The following is an 18,493-nucleotide window of genomic DNA, read 5'->3' as shown; positions in this document are numbered from 1 at the left end:
GGAATAATCCAAAACATTTTCTTCATTACAGGTATTGCAATTTGTACTGATACGTGTTACGTGATAGTTAATGCCTGTCTACTCTCTTGTTCTGTATACTTGATGAGGGTAGGGACTGTGTCCATTTTGGTCACCAGATCTTCCCAAGACCCAGCACAGTAGTTGGCATACAATGGGTTATGGTAAATACTCCTTAAGTGAATGAATAGGACTCAAGAAGGTAACATACCAGATGTCATACAGGCAGTCAAGTGGCAGGGCTGGTATTTGAAATCACATTTGTTTGACCAAGATGCTAACTATTACATCATACTGCCTTTTTTGAGAAAAGAGACATTATGTGAAGGTTCAGTCAGGAGCTCTCCTTGTAGTGTCACCCCGTGTTAACCCTCTTGTTTGCATGCTATAACCTTTTATTGCTCGTTCTCTTTAAAGAAATTTTTAAAGTAAACTCTACCTCCAACATGGGCCTCAAACTCATGACCCCGAGATCAAGAGTCACATGCTCCACTGACTGAGCAAGCCAGGTGCCCTTATTTCTTGTTCTTGAGTCCACTTCCACATAGCTTTATCCCTACTTTACTAAAACAACTTCCCAATTTCCTGCTCTGGGTTGTAAGCATTCATACAACCCCTCAAAAGCTAATTTTCATCACTTCATTTTTCCATTCAGCAACAGGCAAAGATTCCCTACTTTCTGTCAGTTCAAAATCGTCTTTGGGGACGCCTGGGTAACTCAGTTGGTTAGGAGTCTGACTCTTAATCTCAGCTCAGGTCATGATCTCATGGTTTGTGGGATCAGGCCCCGCATTGGGTTCTGTGCTGAAAGCATGGATCCTGCTTCGGATTCTGCCTCTCTGCCCTTCCCCTGCTGGTTATCTCTGTGTCTCTCTCTGTTTCTCTCTCTCTCTCAAAATAAATAAACTTAAAAAAAAATCCTCTTTCATTTCAAAACTGTCTATAAACTATCATTATAAAACAATTTCATCTCTAGCACTTAATCATTAAGCAGCACGGTAACAGGCATAGCACCAGGATCCATACTGAGGAGGGTGCTTAACAAATACGCTAGGTGAGCAACAGGCTGACCTTAATTGTAGACCCAGCCAGATTCATTTATTCAAGAATATACACTACATTCCAGTGGCTATGCCATGTTTAAGGTTATGAAGAATGAGCTTCTCTCACATTGTTTTCTAAGTCTGCTCCATTCCTCTTTCTGTGAAGTTTCCTCTGCAAGGTTTTTGTTTCTCCTTCCCCATGATTTCAGCCTTTGGACTGAACCTTCAGGATATCATGGTACTGACTCAAGTGCCCCCTTTGGTTCCATGCATCTTTCACATAGATAACCATTATTCATCCTTTAGGTCTTGAGAAGCAAATTTTGGCACATATGCATCAACATCCAGGGATGTATTATATATTTTGCTCCAGAATCTCCTATGGGGCCTGCCCAGAATACTATTAAGCATGTGTGTGTGTGTGTGTGTGTGTGTGTGTGTGTGTACATATAAATAATCTGTTTCACTTAGTGAAGTGTCAGTTGCTGTAATACATGCAGATTATCACGATGGTAAGTTAAAAATTCAGAAAGCAAATACATACTAAATCAATGGAGAGTTTTTAAGCAAAACAGCAAAATAAAGAGGTGATCAAAAGAGTGAGCTGGCTATGACGTTCTCAAAAGCAGCGGGATTTATGTATACTCGCAATAGCATGCATTGTTTATGAAGTCAGTGCTCAATGTGAACTCAAACAGTAGCGGGTAGGGCTAGCCTGGGAGTCTATTCTGTCTCTAAGCAACAGATTCTGTCACCTGGAAACATTCATGGGAGCACAAAAAATGTTGCAGTGGACATTGTAAAGCCTATCCATTGACCTTGGGTCAGGACTGCTCACGGGATGATCTGCTCTGCAAACTTTCCCTCCTTTATTTCAGAAGCCTTTGCTGAAAGTAATGATTTATAAGGGGGCCTGGGCGGACTTTGGAAGTGAGACCCTTTTCCTAAGCCTGGCTTTTATTATGCCACCGCTTTGTGTGTCCTAAGTTATTGGGGTAACTTGTAAATAGTTCAGAGTTTGGAGTTTAAAAGGCCAGTGGCTCCCTTCTAGGCTCACTCCAAGATGACTAGGGGTGAGAATTCCATCTCCTCCCAAACCTCCCGCAGGAAAAGGGGGCTGGTAGGAGGGGAGTGGGGTGCCCATGACGTTAGAGGCACCTGGGCCTCCGGGCCGTCTGCGCCAGGACTGCAACTCACCTGCCAGGTGTTTCGGCTCGGGTTCTGTGGGCTCGTCGGTGGTAGCCCCGAGGGCAGCCTTGGACGCAAAAGACCCCATGGTGCGTCACGGACCGCCGGCCACGAGGGTGATGGGTGCGGTGTCCGGTCCCTCCTCTTCCGGGCCAGCGGACTGAGCCAGGACCGGCACTGCGAGCAAAGGGCGGAGCACCTGAGGTGACGGAAGAAAGGCCCGGCTGTGCGGCTAGCCTTCACTTGGCAACCTTTTCTCTTTGCAGCCTGACGCACACCTGCAGCATCATGAGGTGGGGTTTGAAGCTGCGAGGCACCGGTCACATGACAATACTTTGGAAACCCTTGATGTGGCATTCTTAGGGAGGCTCCAGTCACATATTATGGAGGCTGCTTCCCACCTGAGGACATGTCCTCCGCCCCTTCGCCCAGCATCAGACATGTAAGTCCGTAGGGTTGTTCGTACTGTCCCTTCATTACACTTTTCAAATGTACGGAATCCGTACTGATGTTGCTACTGTCGTGCCTTATATTGGTAAGTCTTCTCTGTTCTTTTTCTTCATGGTTCTGGGCAGAGAGCTATCAACTTTCATGATCTCGAAGACCCAACTTGTGGTAGGGTAGACAACCTATTTGAGATTCCTCTTTATAATATTAGCAGTTAGGCTTAAGTACTGCCTTTCTTCTCAAAGAACATATTTCTTGATTTCAATCTTTTAAACTTTGTTGAGATTTGATTTATGAAACAGAATATGCTCTCCCAAGATCAGTGTTCTGTATACTCTCGGAAAGATGCATATTCTTCTACTATTGGGTGCAATGTTCCAATCAAATGTGTAACATAGTTCCTGATATTGTATCACAAGTGATTGGAGCCATCTCCTTCCCTGACCATGCTTCAAATGGGAGACTTTCTCTTCATGTCTCTTCAAGTTCAATAACCTTTTCTTCTTTCTTCTGCATTCTAATCTTCTGCTAATCTCATCCAGGACAGGCTGCATTTCGAATATTGTATTTTTCATCCCTGGAAATTCCATTTGGTTCTTTTTATATCATCCATTGCTCTCCTCATTAGGATCACATTGTCCTTTAAACCCTTGAGGATATTCATAATAGTTATATTGGTTATTTTATGATGCTTGTCTGCTAATTCTTTCATCTTTCATAATTCTAGCTGTTTCTGTTGCCTTTTTTTCCTTGTGCATGAGTCACATTTTTCTGCTTCTCCCTATGCCTAGCAATTTTGTATGAATGCCAGACACTGTTACTTTTACTTTGTTGAGTCCTCTATCTTGATGTGTTCCATTAAAGAATGTTGAGGTTTGTTTAGATAGGCATGTATGATACTTTGATATCACATACTTTCAGGTCATGTTTTCTTTTTTTTTTTTTAATTTTTTTTTCAACGTTTATTCATTTTTGGGACAGAGAGACACAGAGCATGAACGGGGGAGGGGCAGAGAGAGAGGGAGACACAGAATCAGAAACAGGCTCCAGGCTCTGAGCCATCAGCCCAGAGCCTGATGCGGGGCTCCAACTCACGGACCGCGAGATCATGACCTGGCTGAAGTCAGACGCTCAACCAACTGCGCCACCCAGGCGCCCCTCAGGTCATGTTTTCTTAAACAGCTTTATTGATACTTAATTCACACATTGTACAATTCACCGATTTAATCTGCAATTCCGTAGCTTCTAGTACATTCAGAGTTGCACAACCATCACCAAGATCAAGTTACATCTTTACCACCTTCAAAAGAAACCCCAGACTCATTAGCTGTCATTCCCCATTTCCCCCTAAACTTCACATCCCTAGGCAACTACTCTTCTACTTTATGACTCTAAAGATTTTCTGGACATTTCATATAAGTGAAATCATTCAGTATGTGGGCCTTCGGCAGTGCTTTCTTTCACTTAATATATTCCAGGTTCATTCATCTTGTAGCATGTATCAGTACTTCATTTTTTTATAGCCAAATAATATTCCACTGCATGTATATACTACAATTTATGTATTCATTCATTGATGGATATTTGGGTTGTTTCCCTATTGAACTATTGTGAATACTGCTTCCTTTACAAGTTTTTGTTCCAATACCTGTTTTCAGTTGTTTGCGGTATATACCTAGGAGTCATACGGTCATATGACTTTAACGATCAATCGGTCATATGTTAATTCTGTGTTGAACTTTTTGTGAGAAATTGCCAAACTATTTTCCACAGTGGCTGAACAATTTCACAACCCCATGAGCAATGTATGAGGGCTCTAATTTCTCCACATTTGTTTGATTTCAGCCATCCTACTGTGTGGGAAGTGGTAACTCTTTCAGGTTTCATTTGCATTTCCCTGATGACTAATGATTTAGAGGATTTCTTTCATGTACTTTACCAGGAATTTGTGTATCTCCTTTGGGGAAATGTCTATTCAGATCCTTTGCCCATTTTTAAATTGAGTTATTTATCTTTTTTAAGTTTTATTGAGGTCTGATTAACAAAAATTATGTATATATTTAGGTTGTACAATGTCATGTTTTCTTTTAAGGTGTATAACATGAGGATTTATTTATTACATTTATATTATTCTTAAGAGTTCATTATAAACTAGTTTCACAGGCCACAAAGAAGTAAAAGGACTAGTACAGCCTTACAGGAAACAGGCAGGGGGTTGAGGAGGGCCAGTATGGGTCTAGGGCCTTGGTGGGTGCATTCTGGGGGGAGAGGGCCCTGAAAGGGAAACCAGACAATCCCATGAGACTCAGAGAACAACGGCATAACAAACAGATCTGTGGCAATGTGGCCCTGGAGCACTGGGCCCATGCCTCTGTGGAGCAATTTCCATAACTCTGTGGCCAAGGGTCAAAGACGGCCTCAAACCCCTGGAAGAAGGGGGCTGCATCCCTGGTGGGAGCATGCCAATTGGAGTTCCTCGTCCAGAAGGGGATCCCCATTGGGGAACCCATGGGAGGCCTCATGACAGGTGGTGGGCCCATCGCGCCTGCAGGGGGTGCCCTCAGCCCATAGGTGTGAAGGACCCCCACAGCCAGGTAGATATTGGGTTGGGGCCCCTCCAGTTCTGACTGTGGCAGTAGCTGCAGCGGCTGCCACAGTGCCTCTTCCTTGCCGGGTCGTCACTTGTTGGGATGGCCCTCAGACTGGCCCAGCAAGTCCTACAGGAGTGTAGGGCATCAGAACACCAGTGGGGATTCCTCTGCCCAGAGCTCTCCCTATCCCTGGGTCCCTGGCAGCTCCAGCAAGTGATAGTCGTGCAATGCCAGTATCTTTGGGAGTAGACCCGTCTACGGTCATTGACACTAGCTTCTCTCCCCAAAGTAGCACCAGACCGAGGACTCACTTCTCTTCTCTTTCTGCTTGTTTTGAGTTCTTTGGCTAGATCTTCCTGAATTCTTCACAGTCACAGAAGATCAAATTCATAAGCTGGCCGAAAGCCTTGAAGTCTTGAACGTGCTAATGAAGATATGGCCATCTTGCGGGATGTACCTCACCCTGTAGTCAGTGTGCTGTGGTTGTGATAGCTCCAATTCCGGCTCAATTCCCTCAGCACAGCCCAGATCACACCACTGCTCCTGCAAGTGTGGCCATGGATAAAATGGGATCTGGTAAAAGCTACTTTCCATCCTGGCGCTGGGCTCTTGAGTTCCACATGAGGATTTAATATATGTATACACCGTGAAATGATTACCACAATCAAGTTACACATCCATCACCTCACATACTTACAGTTTTTCTGTGTGTATGGCAAGAACACTTAAGATTTACTCTTTCGGCAAATTTCAAGTGTACTATAAAATTTTATCAACTGTGGTCACCATGATGTACGTTAACTAATCTCTCTCATAACTGAAAGTTTGTACCCTTTAACCAACTTCTTCCCATTTTCCCCCCTCCTCAGCCCCTAGCAACTGCCATCATTCTACTCTCTGGTTATATGAGTTCAGCGTTTTCAGGTTCCACATATAAATGAGATCATGCATTAGTTGGATTTCTGTGTATGGCTTATTTCGCTTAGCATAATGTTCTCCAGGTTCATCCATTTTGTCACAAATGGCATCATTTCCTTCTTTCTTATGGCTAACTAATATTCCATTGTATATACACCACATTTTCTTGATCGATTCATCCATCAATAGACACTTAGATTGTTTCCACATCTTGGCTATTAGTAATAATGCTGCAATAAACATGGGAATGCATGCATCTCTTTGAGATCCTGATTTCATTTTCTATGGATATATACCCAAAAGTGGGATTGCTGCTGAATCATTCAGTAGTCTATTCTTAATTTTTTGAAGAATCTCCATACTGTTTTCCATAATGGCTATATCAATTTATATTCCCATTAACAGTGTGCAGGTGTTCTCTTTTATCCACACCCTCACCAATACTTGTTATCTCTTGTCTTTTTAAGATTTTTTTAAGTTTAAATGCTACACCCAGCACCCAACGTGGGGCTCAAATTCATGACCCCAAGACCAAGAGTCACATGCTCCACCAACTGAGCCAGCCAGGTGCCCCATCTCTTGTCTTTTTACCTCACAAGTGTGAGGTGATATTTTGTGGTTTTGGTTTGCATTGTCTGGCTTTTCATACACATGTTGACAATTGTATGTCTTCTCTGGAAAAATATTCATTCAAGTCCTTTGCCCAGTTTTTAATGCTTTTATTTTATTTATTTTTTTTAAATCTACTTATTTATTTTTTAATTTACATCCAAGTTAGCATATAGTGCTATAATGATTTTAGGAGTAGATGCCAATGATTCATCCCGTATGTATAACACCCAGTGCTCATCCCAACAAGTGTCTTCCTTAATGCCCCTTGCCCATTTAGCCCATCCCCCCACCAAACCTCCTCCAGCAACCCTCAGTTTGTTCTCTGTATTTAAGAGTCTCTTATGGTTTGCCCCCCCTCCCGGTTTTTATATTATTTTGGCTTCCCTTCCCTTATGTTCATCTGTTTTGTATCTTAAATTCCTCATATGAGTGCAGTCATATGATATTTGTCTTTGACTGGCTTAATTTCCCTTAGCATAATACCCTCTAGGTCCATCCATGTAATTCCAAATGGCAAGATTTCATTCTTTTTGACTGCCGGGTAATACTCCAATGTATATACATACCACGTCTTCTTTATCCATTCATCCATCGATGGACATTTGTCCTTTGCCCATTTTTTAACAGATTATTTGTTTTGGTTTGTTTTGTTTGCTACTGTTTTATTAGTTCCTTATATATTTTGGATACTAACTTCCTATCAGATATATGATTTGCAAATATTTTCTTACATTCTATTGGTTGAATTTTCATTTTGATGGTCCACTGCTGTACAGAAGCTTTTTAGCTTGATATAGTCCCACTTGTTTATTTTTGCTTTTTTTTCTGTGCTTTTGCTATCATATCCAACAAATCATTACCAAGACCAATGTAAAGGAACTTTTTCCCTGTGTTTTCTTTTAGGAGTTTCAGGTCTTATTTTTAAGTCTTTACTCCATTTCAACTTAATTTCTTTTTTTAATGTTTACTTTTTGAGAGAGAGAGAGCACGTGCATGTGCATGTGCATGAGTGGGGGAGGGGCAGAGAGGGAGAAAGAGAATCTGAAGACTTCACACTCAGCGAAAAGTCCGATGTGGGGCTCCACCTCACAACTGTGAGATCATGACCTGAGCCGTAATCAGGAGTCGGACACTCAACGGAGTGAGCTCTCCAGGCGCTCCTCCATTTCAAGTTAGTTTCTGTGTATTGTGCAATATAAGGGTCTATTTTCACTCTTTAGCTTATGTATATCCAGTTTTCCCAACACCATTTATTTAAAAGCCTGTCATTTCCCAATTGTGTATTTTTGGTGCCCTTGTCAAAGATTAGTTGACCATGTATGTACAGGTTTACTCCTGTGTTCTTTATTCTATTCTATTGGTCTATGTGTCTGTTTTTATGCCAGTACCATAGTGTTTTGATTGCTACAGTTTTGTGATATCATTTGAGCAAAGCCTCCAGCTTTGTTCTTCTTGCTCAGGACTGCTTTGGCAATCCCAAATAGGGAATCTTTTGTGGTTCCTTAGGAGTTTTAGGATTTTTTTTCTTTTTTTGTGTGAAAAATGCTATAAGAATTTTGATACGGATTGCATTGGATCTGTAGATCACTTTAGGTCGTACGGACATTTTAATGATATTAATTCTTCCAGTCTGTGAACACAGGATATGTTTCCATTTATTTGTATCTTCTTCAAATTCTTTGATCAGTGTCTTGCCATTTTCAGTGTACAGATCTTTCACTTCCTTGGTTAAATTTATTCCTAAATATTTTTGATGCTATTGTATATGGGAACGTTTTTAATTTTTTTTTCAGATAGTTCATTGCTAATATATAGAAACACAACTTATTTTGTATGTTGGTTTTGTATCCTGCAACTTTACAGAATTTGTTTATTTAAAAAATTTTTTGGTGAAGTCTTTAGGTTTTTCTACATATAAGACCATGTCATCTACAAACAGAGTTAATTTGACTTCTTTTTTTACAATTTGGATGCCTTTCTTTTTCTTGCCTAATTGCTCTCTCTAGGACTACCAGTGTTATCTTAAATGAAAGTGGTGAGAGTGGGCACCCTTCTTTTATTTCTGATCTTTGAGAAAAAGCTTTAAGCTTTTCACCATTGAGGATGGTGTTAGATATGGGCTTGTGGAATATGGCTTTTATTATGTTGAGTTACATTTCTTCCATACTAATTTGTTGAGTTTTTATCATGAAAATATGTTGGATTTTGCAAAATGCTTTTAATGCACTTATTGAGGTGATCATATGATTTGTGTCCTTCATTTTGTTAATGTGGAATATCACAGTGGTTGGTTTGTGGATGTTAAACCATCCTTGCATCCCTGGGATATATCCCGTTTGATCATGGTATACGATCCTTTTATGGTGCTGTTGAATTTGATTTGCTGGTATTTTGTTGAGAATTTTTACATCTTTTTCATCAGGGATATTGGCCCATAATTTCCTTTTATTGTGTGTTCTTATCTGGCTTTGGTATGAAGGTAATGCTGGCCTTATTAAATGAATTTGGATGTGGTCCCTCCTCTTCAATTTTTTGGAAAAGTTTGAGAAAGACTGCTACAAATTCTTCATTAAATGTTTTGTAGAATTCACCCATGCACAGTTTTAAGCCATTTGGGTGGGGGGTGGGGTGCACAACTGTAGCAGCCCAGTACTGGAAACTATCATTAGATGACTGAGGCTCGGGCCCAGTGCCGTACAGACATAAGGCAGGGAATTTGGTTTGTAAATGTGTTGATTCCCTGGAAAGGTACTTCCCATTGAAAGAAAGTGTTTAATTTTGAGTTTGGGAGGGGGTGAGAGACCCAGCCTGGCCTTAAGTGAGCTGATCCATCTTTGGACTAGGCCCAGGCATCTTCAGGAACCTCAGTGTACCAAAGGCCTCAAGGAAAGGGAAGCAGTACTAATGAAAAAGAGCTTGTAGAAACAGGAGTGCTTCAGGCTGTAGACTGCATGCTAAGTAGCTTCCTTAATGGCTCCTGTTTCTATCAGCTCCTCCATCAAGACAGTGATCTCCCATTTCTCTTGCCCTGGCGTCCTACACTGCTTCCGTTTTTCCACACCACTGTGGGCACTCACCCCACCACCACTGTTCTGATTGTGGAACCTCCCTCACAACCTGAAGAGGTGTGAAACATTCTCAAAACACCTTGTCCCATGGCACATTCAGCAGTATCAGCCATAAACACAGAGTATCAAGAAGGTCCATCAACTAAAACAGAATAGGAATTAGCTTCAAGGACCTCAGTGGTGTGACCACAGTCAGCTGACTGCACTGAAATAACAACACTGTAACCCATAAAGGTCTTCCCAGTAGCCCAAGAAGGGATCAAAAGTCTGATGCTTTACCATAGAACAAATGGGCCGGTTTTTGGCAGGAGTTCCAGGGTTGGTTTTTGTTTTTTTTTTTTCTTTCTTTTAAATCAGGGTCATAAAGTTCTTTTCCTTGTGAAACACAGCTGTTTTTCTCGGACTGACAGAAAGACTAAAGACTGCGAATTCACCCCACTGTTTCAAGAAATGCTCCCTAACAGGCAGGCATCTGGAGTTTGTTGGGGCCACAGTCATTGAAATTGAGACTTCCAACTTGCCACAGCCAAGACATTATTTCTACCGCTTTATAAATGTGTATAGTTTAGACATATATAGTTTAGACATATTTCAACACCAATTACACATTTTTACAATACGTACAATTAACTCACCCAAGCCTCGTTCCCATCACAAAGTTACTTTAAAGTTTTTTTCTCTTCACTGCAAGTTTTACCCAAACTCTAGGAACAATGTTTTTCTTTTTTGTTGGTGTTGTAACAAAAAGAGATACTACACCGTATCTCCCCAGCTGGGAGCTTCCAGTGCAGGGTGGAGAGGAAGAGGCCAGCCTGCAGGGTTGTCTGGAGCTGCAGGGAAGTGTCTTCTCTTTTTTTCATTTTTTATAAACAGCTTTATTGAGACATAGTTTACGGACCATACAAACCACTGAAAGTGATCAATTCAATGGTTTTTAATATAGTCACAGGGTTGTGCCACCACTGCCATAATTAACTTTAGAATATTTTTGTTACCTCAAAAAGAAAGCCAATACCTTTAGCTATCACCCCTCTGTTCTCCCTCCCTCCAGTTTCTGGCAGCCGCTAATCTGCTGTCTCCACAGATTTCCCAATTGTGGACATTCCAGAGGAACAGAATCATAAAATATGTATCCTTTTGTGTATGCCTTCTTTTATTTAGCATGTGTTCAAGGTTCATCTATGTTGTAGCAAGTGCCAGTAATTCAGTAGTTTTAATTACCAAATAATGTTCCACTGGATGGATAGACCACATTTCGTTTATCCATTCCCGTTTGTGGACATTTGGGTTGTTTCCACCTCTTGGCTATTTTGAATAGCTCTGACATACACATCCGTGCACAACTTGTTTGAATACCTACTTTCAGTTCTGTGGGAGGTATACCCAGGAGTGGAGTCACTGGATCATATGGTAATATTCTATGTTTACATTTGGGAGGAACCACTATTGTCCATTACACATTCGCACCAGTCATGTACAAGGTTTCCAATTTCTCCACATCCTCACCAACACTTGTAATTGCCATACTTTTTTATTCTAGCAGCTGTGAAGTGGTATCTCATGGTTTTCACTTGCATTTTCCTGATTACTAATGATGTCAAGCATGTTTTCATGTGCTTATGGACAATTTATTTATCCATGGAGAAATACTATTTATGTCCTTTGCCCATTTAAAAATATTTTTGTGAGTTGTCAAAGTTCTTTACATATTCTGGATGCTTTCTTATTTATATCATTTGCAAATATTTTTTCTCCCACTCTCTGGGTTTTTTCACTCATATTTAGACCTCATATTTAGGTCTCTGATACATTTACACTCGATATTTGAATATGGTGTGGGGTAGGTGTCCACCTTCATTCTATTGCATGTGTTTAACAGCTGTTAAAAAGATTATTCTTTCCCCCCATTCAATAGTCTTGGTATCCTTCTTGACAATAAGTTGACCACAGATGTGTAGGTTTACTTCTGGACACCCAGTTCTACTCCAGTGATCTGTACATCTATCCTTGCGACACTACCAAGCTGTCTTGATTGTCATTGCTTCCTATGAGTTAGTGTGCTCCTTCTTTGTTCCTCTTTTTCAAGATTGTTCTGGCTATTCGCTGAGTCTACAAATTGGCTTTCACCACAATCTCTACCACTCGTACAAGTGCCCTTAGGCTTCAACTTTTCCACATTCTGTTACAAATAAAGTCGGTTCCTCTGGGAAGAGATTAGGAGTGTCTGTTTTATGGACTGCCTCTCCCCCCTAGGCAAAATCTCTGAGCCAGGGCTCTGCAGCTGAGGGTAGGGACAAGGGCAAACTTCTCTCTGAATGACACCTCTGCTCTAGGAGTTAAAAGGTCATTTGGGGGTGGGGGTTGCAGTAGCCTGAGATCCTTTCAGCTTGCCTTTCCAGGCATGGAACCACGACCTCATGAGCTAGGGCAAGGGTGATCAGGGGCCCAGTACTCTCAGTGCACCATGCCCAAATGAGAGCCTCCATCCAATGAGTGGGGGCTGAATGGGAGAAAGGAGCCCTCACCTCTCAACTGCACTTACCTGGGGCTTACTCTCAGCAACAGAAAGTGGGGAGCAGGATGAGAAACACTGAAGTCCTGGTCCTCCTGGGAGGAAAGCCCTCCAACTGGGAGTTGGGAGGAAGGGAACCCTGTGTTCTTGGCTGCACCAGTCTGAAGTGGAGTCTCCTTGCTGAGCTGGGAGAGGGGAAGGAGGGAGCTGATCTCAGTTCAAAAATTAGAGATTCTTAACACATTTTTGTAGATTTTCTTGAATAGACATTTCTTGACTTGTTTACCCTTAGGACCATTTCCAGACACTTTAATTTTTTCAAAGGGGCGCCTGGGTGGCTCAGCCAGTTAAGCGTCTGACTTTGGCTCAGGTCATGATCTCGCAGTTTTTGAGTTCGAGCCCCACCTCGGCCTCCCTGCTGACAGCTCAGAGCCTGGAGCCTGCTTCAGATTCTGTGTCTCCCCCTCTCTCTACTCCTCCCTGCTCACATTCTGTCTCTTTCAAAAATAAACATTAAAAAAAATAAAAATAAAATAATTTTCACCGGTTTCACTGGGGAGTGAATCTGTAGACCTCCTCACACTGTCATGGTGGAAGTTTATGGAGGTTTCAAAGCAGCTTCAAGTAGGGTAAAGGAGGGAGGGATTTGGGGAGGTTGCAAAACTACCAATACCACTTTGAATTTACTTTTGGTTTTAAGTGGCCTTTTGTTAGCTGCAACCAATGAACTTTTAACGACAGCTAAGGCACTGATCAGGTGGCTTATTTCAGTCCTACTTTCTGCTGCTTAACTTCCAGATGTAGATCAACAGGCCCCATATGCCACTGCACCCTAGGGAGCCCTGTTAGGTCCTCTAACCCAGACCACACAGCCCCTGAACGCATAGGACAGCAGGAGGGCTCTTACTCTCTCTGCTTTCACTGAACAGTTATGTGAGAGTTGTGCTAGCAAATCCTGGAGAGTCTATCTTATCCCGTAACCTGGCTCTGCTTGTCTTTAAAGAGGGCATTTTAACTTTACCAGCCTCATGTTGAGCCCCAAGACCGAGGCTAACAGATTTGGTGGGTTAAGCCACACAGGCCCTTTTTAGATTCAGACAGTTTATTACTTACATCGTCAGCAGAAGGAAGAGACATCAAAGGTACTGGCAGTTCTTTGCAATCTTTGTCCCACGCGCCCAAATGGATGGAAGCAAGTTGAAAGGGGCTAGATGGCTTCAGTGTGAGCTGTGAGCCACCCCACTTTTGCCAGGAGGCAAAAAGTAACTTTCAGGACAGCCTCCCAGAAGTTCTATACAGGCCTCTATCCTTTCATGTAATGGGAAGATCTCAAGATGTTCTGCCAAGACCCAGATTAGCTCCAGCTCAGAGCCTGGAGCCTGCTTTGGATTCTGTGTCTCCCTCTCTCTCTGGCCCTCCCCGCTAATGCGCTCGCTCGCTCTCTCTCTCTCTCTCTCTCTCTCTCAAAAATGAATAAACATTTAAAAAAAAAGATGTCTATTCAGTTTCTGCTTTATGCAAAACGTTGTTCTGTTCACTGAGGTAAGAAACAAAGGAATACGGTTGAGATTGAAAACCAGGAGTCCAGATTTAGATATATTAAGAGATCCAGTGGAAATGGATTGAAGGCAGGTGGAAATGGAGATTTAGAGTTCACACAGAGGTCTGGATGGACACACGGATTTGTCTGTCAACTCCATATAGGTAAGCAACAATAGACAAGCCTATGAATGAACTTGAGAAGGAACAGCTAGAGGAGAGAAAACCAGAAAATAGCAGAAGCCAAGAGAGGTAGATTTCAAAGAAAAGTAGCTGTGTCAAGACTGGTAGGTTCATTAAGGGTATGGAAAGCATCTGTCACTATGTGGAGGTCATTGGATAACTTCGGCAAGAGTGGTTTGAACGGAATGATATGGGCAGAGGTCATAACGCAATGAGCTGATGAATGAAGATGAGAAAACAGAGAGAGGAAGTGTCCATATTGTTCCCATCAGAATTTTGGCTGTGATTGAAAATAGATGATCTACTAACCAGAAGGGGATACAGAGTTGCAAAGTGAATGCAATATTTGGTGGAAAGTAAGCCCAATTAGTGAGAAAGTAATGATACACCATCTTTATATCACTGTTCCTTGTGCTGCTGAACACTTTTAAAGACTGAGCACTAACCTCAAGGAACGTTGGTGGTCATCTACTCCAACTTTATAAAATGAAAAAACTGAAACCCAGTAAAGGAAAGGGACATGTGCTCAACCTTGGCCTGTGAAAACATTCAAATCATTTTATTCCTCTTGGGTTTTCTTTTTATCACTCTTATCTTATTTCATAAATTAAGTACCATTCATCCTAGTTCCTTATTTAATACTTCTAACTTTTTATTTTGTAATAACTATAGATTTACAGGAAATTGTAAAAATAGTACAGTGCGTCCCATGTACCCTTCACCCAGTTTCCTCCAGTGGTTAAGATCTTACATGATTAGTACAACTTCAAAACGAGCATTAGTGATGATGGTACAATACTGCTAACAAAACTGTAGACCTTATTTGGTTTCATCAGAGTTTACATGCATTCATTTGTGGGTCTATGTAGTTTTAGCACGAATAATGTAATCAACACCATAATTAAGATACAGAATTATTTCATCGGCACAAAGGAACTCCCTATGTTGATCCCTTTACAGTCGCACGTATCTCATACTTCCTCCAGTCCCTACCCTGGCAAACGTGAATCTGTTCCTCATTTCTATAGTTTTGTCATTTCAAGAATGCAGTCACAGAGTATGTGACATTTCCAAACTGGCTTCTTCATTCATCGTAATACCCTTGAGGTCCACCCAAGTTGTGTAGATCAATAGTCGTCTGTTTTTCTTCAATTGCAGGGCAGTATTCCGCGGCACAGGTGCTTGCTTTAATCACTCACTCAGTTGCAAGACAGCTGGGTTGTCTCCAGTTTTTAGCTGTTAAATAAAGCTGCTAAGAACATTGGTGTACGAGTTTTTGTGCCAACATAGGGTCTCACTTCTGGGGGATGAATGTCCAGGAGTGCAGTTGCTGGGCTGTATGACACATGTGTGTTTAACTTTGTTAGAAATTTCCAAACTCTTTTCTAGGGAAGCTGTACCATTTAACATTCCTACAAGTACTGTATGAGATATCTGGTTTGTATGCTCAACAGCATCTGGTATTTTTACTATTTCTTCTTCAGCCATTCTGATAAATGTGTAATTGTAATTCATTGTGGTTTTAATTTGCATTCCCTCATGACTAATGAAGTTGAAGATCTCTTCGTGTGCTTACCTGCCACCCACGTGTCCTCTTTAGTGAAATGTCTGTTCGTGTCTTTTGCTCACTTTCTAAATGGATGGTTTTTTATTGTTGATTTTACATAGTCTAGATTGATCAGATATATTGTTTGCAAATAATTTCCCTCAATAATTTCCGCCTCCTAAATTTTTTACAGAGCAAAAGTGTTTCATTTTGATGAAGTCCAGTGTAGCAGTTGTTTCCTTTTAGGACTGTGCTTTTGTGGTGGAGGCCAAGAACTCATGATTTTTCTCTGATTGTTTTTTCCCTAAAAGATTTCTAGTTCTACATCTTTTATCTAAATCCATGATATTTTTTGAATTAACTTCTGTCTAAGGTGTGCAGCTTAGGTCAAAGTTCATTTTTTTGCCTATGGGTGTAAATCGCTCCAGCATAGCTTGTTGAAAAGACTATTTATCCTCACTCCATTGAATTGCTTTTACACGTTTGTCAAAATCAGTTGCACATATACCACACTGTCTTGATTACGGTAGCTTTATAGTAAGTCTGCAAGTCAGGTAATGTGAGTCTTCCAACTTCTTCAAAACTGATTTAGCTTAATTAATTTTATACCTGGATAATTTCATTTTTCCTACAAGGAAAGAAAAAAATAGAGAACTGTGGCCGTGGGAAATTACAGAAAATACGGCATTTACACTCCCTGTGCCCTACAGTAGTGGTTTTTAAACTTTAGTATGCCTTAGAATCAGCTGGGGCATTCACAGAGATTTCTAGGTTCCACCCCGAGAGATGAAGGCTGACCTCCAAGTGATTCACGTGCATGTGGACTAAACCTTGAAATCTGAAATACAATAAGCTAGGGAGAAGCAAGAAGAAAAATAAAAAAACAAAAACCAACCCTTTGCCACTATTGTTGAGATTGTTTTCTTTCTTCCCACTTCCTCCAATTCTCACTTTAATTTCAAGTATACAATAGGCTTGACTCTTTTCTGAAGACACGCTTATCATTTGTAGTTATACATAGAAAGAATAATGCAACAGAACTTGTTAAAACATGATTTTTGTTACATCATAAGCCCTGAGTGTTTCTGGAAAAACCTATTTATATCATAATGGCAGTTCCTAGGTAAATAGGATCTCTTCAGTAGGAATTTGCTTCAGAGTCAAATATGCTAGAACTCATCTATTTGGTTAGAACGGCACCCACATAGATTCAACCTTCGATAGGTATCTCAGAATGCCTAATATTCTAGAGATCAAGAAGGAAGACATAAGCCATATGGCTCTCAGTGAAGGCTAAGAGTACAGGTAGGGCGCTAATGAGACACCTTCACTTCCCTCCATTAACTATAGTATATTCAGGGGCGCCTGGGTGGTTCAGTCGGTTGAGCGTCCGACTTGGGCTCAGGTCATGGTCTCGCAGTCTATGAGTTCGAGCCCCGCATCGGGCTCTATGCTGACAGCTTGGAGCTTGGAGCCTGGAGCCTGCATCGGATTCTGTGTCTCCCCCTCTCTCTGTCCCTCCCCCGCTCATGCTCTGTCTCTCTCTCTCTCTCTATCAAAAATAAATAAACATTAAAAAAAAGATTTTTAAAAAACTGTAGTATACTCATTTACTTGTCCAACATGAGCATAACTCTCATAACTACAAGATTGAAACACGAAACGCTCTTCTGCCTTTAACTTATTCTAGGGATTGTGTCTAAAAATGAAAATAAAGACTTCAAAGCTAAGCAAGGGAAAAGTAAACATTTGAAACATACTTGGATATTTCCTTCCAAGATGTCCATGCCAATGTACCTTCCATAGCCTTGAAGAAAAAACTTTACTACTGAAATCATCTTCGTATGCACTTTGTAGGCCAGTTACAGTGAAACTTTCAGGAAGACATCTTGTGCTCAGTGCATTATTAATACCCTTCCACTGGGCTACAATAGGGGCTGCGCCACTGTCTGTCTACACACGAGGTGGGCTAATTTTCAGACCATGCTTAATATACAAATTGAAAAAACAAAATTTACCCCATTGGTCTCCTGGTTTATTCTAGAGAAGACAGTTCTTGCAAAAGCTCTTCCTTTTCTTGTTGCAACTCCTGCAAATGCTGTTGGTTTTGCTCCAGTCTGTCCTCCAGCCACTGCAGGAGAGGCCCACTGACTGCGGACATCTGGCTGCACAGGTTCTTGGTGAACACTTCAATGCAAGAAACGCACAGATGAGGAAACACTCTGCCACTAGGAGCTCCCCAACCACGAGCACATAAAGAAGGAGCTGGAGAAGGAAGTGGGACTAGCAGATGATCTCGGACACCTTCCTGAGTATGCCTGGATCCATAAGGTGGAGGGAAGCCTGGCCATGCAGAGAGCAGAAACTGGCTCTTTCCTCCCTCCTGCAGAAGGGCTAAGAACTACAGGTCTCTTTCCCCAGCCCCGGGCATTGGCATGGTGCAAATGACCAGTGACCCCGACTCCCAGAGAGCAACAACTCTGCCTTCTGCCACTTATTTTTCCACAAGCCCAGTAGGAAAATGGCTCCAATGTTTCATATATTTAAGAAATAAATATATTAATTCAACTCACCTCAGAGCTACTCTTTAATTTTTTTTATTTCTTTAATATAATTTATTGTCAAGTTAGCTAACATGCAGTGTATACAGTGTAGAGCCACTCTTTTAAAATGAGGACAACAGAGAGATGAAGAGTCAGGGAGCTCCCGTCATTCATGTTCAGCTTGATGGGGAGACAAGGATTCTATAGTCCTCTTTTTGAAACAAATTCTGCCTAATGGAAATATCTGTTTCTCCCTCATAACATATGACTTCTTGAAAATGACCA

General features: G+C 41.4%; 2 protein-coding genes and 1 pseudogene across 10 annotated transcripts in view; all 3 read right to left on the bottom strand.

Moving 5' to 3' along the window:
* LOC106984420 (phosphatidylinositol-binding clathrin assembly protein-like) overlaps nucleotides 1-3,604 on the bottom strand; it is a 49,234-nt gene extending 45,630 nt beyond the window's left edge. For 5 of the 6 annotated variants that reach the window (XR_008289941.1, XR_008289940.1, XM_053201907.1 and 2 more), the window contains exon 1: nucleotides 2,259-3,604. Coding sequence is in view for 4 of the 6 variants with exons in the window: in XM_053201907.1 (XP_053057882.1) it covers nucleotides 2,259-2,606 (348 nt within the window). In the remaining 2 variants the exon portion in view is untranslated. The remainder of the gene's footprint in view (nucleotides 1-2,258) is intronic. The other variant, XM_015082622.3, reaches the window with a different exon arrangement.
* A 257-nt stretch (nucleotides 3,605-3,861) lies between these two features.
* Nucleotides 3,862-14,592, bottom strand: LOC128311495 (small nuclear ribonucleoprotein-associated protein B-like; annotated as a pseudogene).
* A 154-nt stretch (nucleotides 14,593-14,746) lies between these two features.
* The window catches only part of BRCC3 (BRCA1/BRCA2-containing complex subunit 3), a 62,028-nt gene continuing 58,281 nt past the window's right edge, over nucleotides 14,747-18,493 (bottom strand). For all 4 annotated transcript variants that reach the window (XM_053201906.1, XM_027053185.2, XM_015082629.3 and 1 more), the window contains 2 exons: nucleotides 17,684-17,852; nucleotides 14,747-16,293 (listed from right to left, as the gene is read on the bottom strand). In XM_053201906.1, the coding sequence (XP_053057881.1) occupies nucleotides 17,701-17,852 (152 nt within the window). In that variant the 3' untranslated portion in view covers nucleotides 14,747-16,293; nucleotides 17,684-17,700. The remainder of the gene's footprint in view (nucleotides 16,294-17,683; nucleotides 17,853-18,493) is intronic.

The sequence above is a fragment of the Acinonyx jubatus genome, chromosome X (genome assembly GCF_027475565.1).
Source record: "Acinonyx jubatus isolate Ajub_Pintada_27869175 chromosome X, VMU_Ajub_asm_v1.0, whole genome shotgun sequence".
Taxonomy (NCBI): Eukaryota; Metazoa; Chordata; class Mammalia; order Carnivora; family Felidae; genus Acinonyx; species Acinonyx jubatus.
Note: the sequence above shows the minus strand (reverse complement) of the source record. Positions and strands in the feature narration are given on the sequence as shown.